At 53.2% G+C, this 6,253-nt stretch overlaps 5 protein-coding genes across 5 annotated transcripts in view, besides 2 other annotated features; all 5 read right to left on the reverse strand.

Annotated features, from left to right (window-relative positions):
- Nucleotides 1–2: 2 nt before the first annotated feature.
- On the reverse strand, nt 3–326 carry TraAM80_06907 (solute carrier family 20 (sodium-dependent phosphate transporter); the record flags this gene model as incomplete). The annotated part of the gene is made up of 1 exon (XM_029383729.1): nt 3–326. A coding segment is annotated over one exon (324 nt), but the record flags the coding sequence as incomplete, so codon positions are not given.
- Nucleotides 327–691: 365 nt separating this feature from the next.
- TraAM80_06908 (uncharacterized protein) lies at nt 692–1,585 on the reverse strand (the record flags this gene model as incomplete). Its single annotated transcript, XM_029383730.1, has 1 exon — nt 692–1,585. One exon carries the CDS (start codon nt 1,583–1,585, stop codon nt 692–694), a length of 894 nt encoding a protein of 297 aa, XP_029236388.1.
- A 524-nt stretch (nt 1,586–2,109) lies between these two features.
- Nucleotides 2,110–2,149: a microsatellite.
- Nucleotides 2,150–2,173: 24 nt separating this feature from the next.
- Nucleotides 2,174–2,204: a microsatellite.
- Nucleotides 2,205–2,272: 68 nt separating this feature from the next.
- TraAM80_06909 (anti-silencing protein ASF 1) lies at nt 2,273–2,764 on the reverse strand (the record flags this gene model as incomplete). The annotated part of the gene is made up of 1 exon (XM_029383731.1): nt 2,273–2,764. One exon carries the CDS (start codon nt 2,762–2,764, stop codon nt 2,273–2,275), a length of 492 nt encoding a protein of 163 aa, XP_029236389.1.
- A 510-nt stretch (nt 2,765–3,274) lies between these two features.
- On the reverse strand, nt 3,275–6,211 carry TraAM80_06910 (putative DNA repair protein BRCA2; the record flags this gene model as incomplete). The annotated part of the gene is made up of 1 exon (XM_029383732.1): nt 3,275–6,211. One exon carries the CDS (start codon nt 6,209–6,211, stop codon nt 3,275–3,277), a length of 2,937 nt encoding a protein of 978 aa, XP_029236390.1.
- Nucleotides 6,212–6,228: 17 nt separating this feature from the next.
- TraAM80_06911 (putative DNA repair protein BRCA2) overlaps nt 6,229–6,253 on the reverse strand; it is a gene marked incomplete at both ends in the record, with an annotated part of 480 nt that continues 455 nt past the window's right edge. The window contains one exon of the mRNA XM_029383733.1: nt 6,229–6,253. This exon is cut by the window's right edge and continues 455 nt beyond it. Coding sequence (XP_029236391.1) covers nt 6,229–6,253 — 25 coding nt within the window.

Here is a 6,253-nt window from a genome sequence, read left to right on the forward strand (position 1 = left end):
AGGGTCAAGATAGTCGCGAGCAGCAGCCACAAAAAGGCAGCACCCAGAGCGCAGAGCATGCCGTACATCAAAACGTACGGCTCGCCCGCAAACTGTGACGCGTCGGCGATGCCGCCGGAGATCGTGGAGGTCACCTCACCGCCTAGAGATACGGCGCCAGCTAACTCGCAGACGGAGGCAAGAACAATAATCTGCTTCAGCGTCAACACGCGGGAGCCGTACGTCGTGCCAAAGGCATTGGCAAGGTCGTTCATTCCCACACCGCATCCGGTGAGGAAGGCGACGATGCCGCCAACGATGGCGATCCACAGGTATTGGTTGGTCATCAGCAGGCGTTCTCCAAATTCCGCTTGCTTGCCGGAAGTGGCGTTCGCCGAGGTTGTGGTACTTGGGAAAAGAAACCTGGCACGGTGCGTGGAAAAGAGGAAACACAGAGAGAAAAACAAAAGAAAAAAAAACATCCAGTGGCAGGCAGCCGGAGTTGTCATGATCAGTTCCTCCAAAAGAAAGAAAGAAGTAAGTTTTGGTGCGCAAAACAATAATAATTATTATTATTTTGTTTGTATTTGTTGTTGTTGTTTTTTTTTTTTTTGTGGGGAGGCCAGTAAGGGGCGTGTTATTGGGTCACCCTCTATGTTGCACTGTGTTTGTTGTGGTTGCCGTTTTCTTTTCCTGTGAATGCTCATGTGTTTTACTTTATGTTTGGTATCTGTAAAAGTTTTGAAAGTATTGCTTCCTTTGCAATCACCTGTGAAATTTCCGCTCTGAGTTGATGGTCTACTGTGCAATTCAACTGTGTTTTCAGAAATTCATACTCCCTCATGTGGGAACGTGCCAGTTGCAGCCTGTGCTGGGCTTCTTTCTTTTGTAGAGCCGTAAGGGACTGGTAGACTGAGTGTGGAAGTCCTGTGATGGCCTGCAGCGTGTTGGCTGCGTCACTTACGATTGAGGCGTGCTGCGCGTGAAAGTCCTGAAATATGGCTTGTCGCTCAGCAAATTCAGCATTGGCAGCAAGGACAAAGGCCTCGTTAAACATGTAGGCGGTAGTGGAGGCCCTTTTTCGTCTCTCTGAGTCGCGTAGCTTTTGGCGCATGTGAGATTCCTCTATACAAATCTCCTGTTGTTGCCTTGCATGGCGGGCCGTCATGCGTGATAGTTTTCTCTTCTCGCGCTGCTGATGATAAAATGCCTCCTCGTTTCTCTGCTTTTTGAGTAATGCATCGCGGGACGCCTCATATGCAGCGGCAAACCCATGGAGCTCCAGTTGACGTTGCAAAAGCTCTTTAAGTATGTCACGTTGGCTATTCATCAGCCTTGTGCTGGGGTTCCACGTTCCCCGCATTCGCTGCCGCAGCGCTCTTTCTTTCGCCTCTCTATTGAGGCCACCAGCAGAGTCTCGCAGAGTGCTTACAAATCTCAGGCTGCAGACGTTGTCTGTGCAGCCGCGGCGGAAGACAGGGCCCATGTTTGACTTTGCAGCCCTCGAGGACGGCGTCAGGCAGTCCTGCACGTCACACTGCCTCATTGCTCGCCTCAAGGCATGACTGTCCCTCAGCATGTCGTCAACGAATCTTTCACTGAGCATGCTTGTCTTACGGAATGCTATTGTTTGTTTCTGTATTATGCTCCTTGCTCTAGCACCACAGAAAGAGAGAGAAGGGGGTGGGTGGGGGGAGCAGAGAAAAAACGATAAGCAAGGCTCCTTTTTGTACCTTCCAATATGTACAACATGTAAACAGAAGAGTAGGAGATGAAAGAGAAGGGGCACTGTTCAAGCAGTCCGGGCCGTAAGCGTTACAGCACCACACGCAGATACAGGCGTAGGTAAATGAGGCAAAGGCGATAGATGGGGATGTTTCAAACAGCGGTGACTCTACCACAATCCCAATTAAGCTGCTCTCTGAGTCCTTCCCTCTGTGTGCGTGTGTGATTCATTTGTAAGTCTGGGTGCTGGGTTAGGGGTGAGGGTGGCTGTGCCTTGTCTCCCCCATGGGTGAGCTTGTACGTTTCCGACCTCCTCACGCCGTGGCTACGTGGTGGGCAGTAAAGAGAAGAAATGCCTAAAAACCACATGCGCAAATGACGGTGGGGCGTCAAAAGGGTGAAGCGAACAAAAAAAAAATAACAAAAGACAAACAATCAAACAAACCTCACCCACTTGTTTTCCCCTTGTTATTTATTCATATATATATATATATATATATTTTCTTGCATTCTCTCCCCTTTCTCGTCGGTTACCCACCACCTCCGCACAGCCGTCTCCACAACCTCCTCACTCAGGCGGGGTTTTGTCCCACGCGACGGGGGTCACCGTGACGGTTGGCCGCGGCATTGCGATGAAGCGCCCCAGGAGGTCCTCTTGTGGCATCTCTGGTGGGCACTGGTTGAGGTACGCGTCGAAGTACGCCACCTGTGTGTAGTAGCCAACTCGCAGAAACTCTTGCCCACGATATTGAAATGAGATGACAAGAATGGTCACGCCTAGCACTTCATGCGGAGGGACTAACCCAACCTGTGGCGGGTCACACTCCATCGTGATCTCCGTGGTGCCCTTCTCAAGGGGGCCAATGTCAAAGGAGTCTAGCACCTGGTCGTAGTTCGCCGATGATGCGCTGCCCACCCAGACAAACACCACCGAGATGGGGTCTTCCAACGCCTGCAGGGCCTCTAGTCTCATACGCCAGTGCATCGCCTGCGTATATGAAGCAGGGTTATCCCCCAGAAGCTCTATCTCCAGCAGCTGAACAATGGGTTGAGTGCCCATGGACGTTGCTGTCACAGTTTTTGTTATCTCTTTCTTTTTTTATGCGTGTATGTATGTATGCGTTTTAGTACTCTGCTTGTTTCTTCGTTTTTTATTGTTCTCTCTCTCTCTCTATATATATATATGTTTATACGATTATATGGAATTGTGTGCCCGCGAGTGAATCAATGTCTCCTCGTCCTGTCGGTGGGTGGGAGGCGGCGGCTTCACAGTTGCACACAAAAGCAGGTGTGTATCCGCAACGCTCTCTGCCAGTGTTGAGGTGCATCCAACGCAAGCAGCACAAACCCCCGAAGTAAAAAAAAAGAAGTAAAAAAAAGGAAGCACTCAAGTTGAGTACAACAGCGACGCAGCACGCAGTAGAAGAACCCTTTTAAAAAAAGCCACCACGCGAATGGACACCAAATGTCTAGTGACAAAAGTACGGGAAAAAAAAGGCATTGTTTTCTCATTTGTTTTCGTTCTTTTTTTCTTTTCTTTGGTCCTCTGTGTCCCCTGCCTGCCTGCCCGTCACTCCTTCATGAGATAGCAGAGAGAACAGTTCTCTCTGATGAAGACGGCACGGGTCACTTCCCCGGCCGCGTCAACGCTGAACTTGAAGAGACTGTCCCGCAAACCCTCACCCAGCATGTCAACCAACGCCTTCCACTCACTTGCAAGCCACACCAACGCCTTTCCGTCAGTCTCGGGCTGATGCACGTCACCCGCAACGACGTGTGAGAGAGAGAGGAACCACCACCATCCCTCTTCCGCGGTGCGCTGCCACGACTCGAGCATTTTCGTACGCTGCAGGAAGTAGTCGACATGCCCTTCATCCACCGCCATCGCGCGAACACTCCACATGGCAAGTCGCTGCTCCAACATGCCGCTAAACACCACCGGGCTTTTTATTGTCGCCTTCACATGCTGTGCTGCAACAGCTCCCACTTGAATGACAATCTCAAAGAAAATCGAGTCTTGAAGAAGTGTTTCCCCTGACATCGTAGGTCCAACAGGGGCAACCTCAGTGCCTGACGAGTCAACAAGCAGCACAACAGATTCCCTTCGCCCAGAGTCAAACAAACGAAACAGACGCATCTCAATGATGTTTCCAAAAATATGGGATCGGCTTCCGTGCAACAGGAGAGCATGGGGGGAGCTGATGGACTTACGCCCCCTCATCGTCTGTGGGCTCTCACTCCGTTGTGGGATAACAACACCTTTCGAAATGGCCCCCTGCTTCTCCGTGCGCATGTAATATGGCAGACGCGACGGGCTTCCAGTGACAGCCGCAAGAGGTACATCGCGACCATTGAGTTCGCCCAAGAAACGGCGCAGATCTGTTCGCGCTGTACCACTCAGGTGTCGTAGGCGCAATATCTCCTCGGCACGGGCCGTAACACTTTTCCGCGTCATGGCCTTCTCCCGAAGAGACTCGAGGGCGGTAACAACTCTGCGGAGGTGTGGAGACGCGGGTCGTTGTAGGACCTTCGTGAACTCATTTGCCAAAACGTGCAAGCAGTCCGGTCCCAAGTCATCAGCCGCAAAACGGATAAAGGAAGAATTTTGCACAATAAGAGGGGTGAAAGGGACTGTGGGCATTGCGAGTGCAACTTCCTTTACGCTGGTGGCGCACGGTGCATCCATGATGCAGAACGAAGGCGTTGCTGTCCCGTCATCCTCCCACATGACAACAACAAAAGACGTCACTGCCTCATGCTTTGCCGATGCCAGAAATAGGCCAGCAAAGTCTGTCACTACTCCTGCAGGCGTCGATGGGTCCATGTCGGAAATGCCGCGCCGCAGCGGCCTCACACTCCCATTAGGTGGTGCCAGCTGCCTGTAGTCAAGGCGAGCGCGCGTGTAGAGGACTTTGGCGTTTTGAAAGGGGTGGAAGGGCCGGCTCCGAGACGGTGTGAGCGCGAACACAATGACGGTGGACCCCTCCAGTGGAAACTCAGTGCTGCACTCCTCCAGCGACTCTGCCACACACCCCTCAGCGCAATCCTCCCACAGATGCACCACCACATCCTCCTTTTTTGCACATGACAGCACGAGTGAAGTCAGCCGCACAAGACGGTGTTTGCTCGTCGACTCCGATGGCACTGCGGCCTCACGTGCAGCGCCCTCAAGTTGTTTTAATTGCGCGAGAAGGTTCCGCACGACCTTAGAAGCTGTGCCGGCAGAATCGCTGGTGCTAACCTGCTGTTCAATAAAGATGGGTGGAAGAATCCGTTCCACAACACCGCGTAGCGACGGCACGAGTCCGCCAAGAGGGTGGACGGCGGCCGGAGAGACAATAGGGGGAGTTGTCTGGTACAAACCGAGAGCCACCGTTGGGTCCACCGGCCGCGTACAGTTGTAACCAACCGACAGCACCACCTCATCACGGCACTCCAGCGGGGAGCAGAAATTCTTCAGGAGCATCTTTGCGCCACACACTAGCAACTTATGTCCGCAGCGAAGGATCCGTTCCCGCACGAGATTCGTCAGCGGAACATCAAACGCCACCTTAACCTCGTAGCATCCGTCAGTAATAACAGCCACAGATGTGTGTGGCGCCAGACGTTCCTCAAGGGACAGTCGCACAACGCTGACAACCATCAAGGATGACGCTGGGACATCTCCCTCCGTCACCACACGCAGCGCCGGCCTCACCCCATCCACAAACTCCCGGTTGTACTTGAAGCAGAGGTAAAGCAGCGCGTGAGACACGGAGAAAACAGGGAGCGGTGGACTCGAGTAGAGCGACAATCCACGCAGCTTCAACAGTGTTGATTGCAGCATCTGCCGACACCAAATCTCCGAACAGGTGTTCGTGCAGGCCCCAAGCCTCACCAAAGCCCTATGAAAGGACCTGGGTGGCACTATGTCATCTTCCGCAGTTAGACCTAGAAGTCGCAGCAGGTCTTGAGAGCATCCCATGCACTTCAATTCAAAACTACCTCGCACAATTTCCTCACTCGATGGAAGAGACGACATGGCCAAAGAACAATACGCAAATATATCAAATGATAAAGCTTTTATCTCTCTTAGTGCAGGCACATCATCAGGGCGCATTGAGGGTATCATTTGATGCGACTGTGGCGCCCGAGCAAAAGGAACCACGAAACGGCCTCGTCGTGGTCCCGCAAAAGATGGGCTGACCGCCGAAGGAGGCTGAGCTGCTCCACTAGCACCGCTCTCACTACTACATGACGAAGCTGTGCAAGCATCGGCATCTAATCGTTCCCTAGCAGTCTGCAGAGCGGCCTCTGATACGGCGACGGGCCGGCCAGCAGCCGTGGAGAAGAGCGTCGGCACAGCCACGTCCCTGAGGCCCTGCGCTGACGGCATCTGTGCGTCCTCTGCGTCTAGCCGCTCCCTAGCAGTCTGCAGAGCGGCCTCTGATACGGCGACGGGCCGGCCAGCAGCCGTGGAGAAGAGCGTCGGCACAGCCACGTCCCTGAGGCCCTGCGCTGACGGCATCTGTGCGTCCTCTGCGTCTAGCCGCTCCCTAGCAGTCTGCAG

This window comes from Trypanosoma rangeli, assembly GCF_003719475.1.
Source record: "Trypanosoma rangeli strain AM80 chromosome Unknown Tra_15.4_contig_00267, whole genome shotgun sequence".
Lineage (NCBI taxonomy): Eukaryota > Euglenozoa > Kinetoplastea > Trypanosomatida > Trypanosomatidae > Trypanosoma > Trypanosoma rangeli.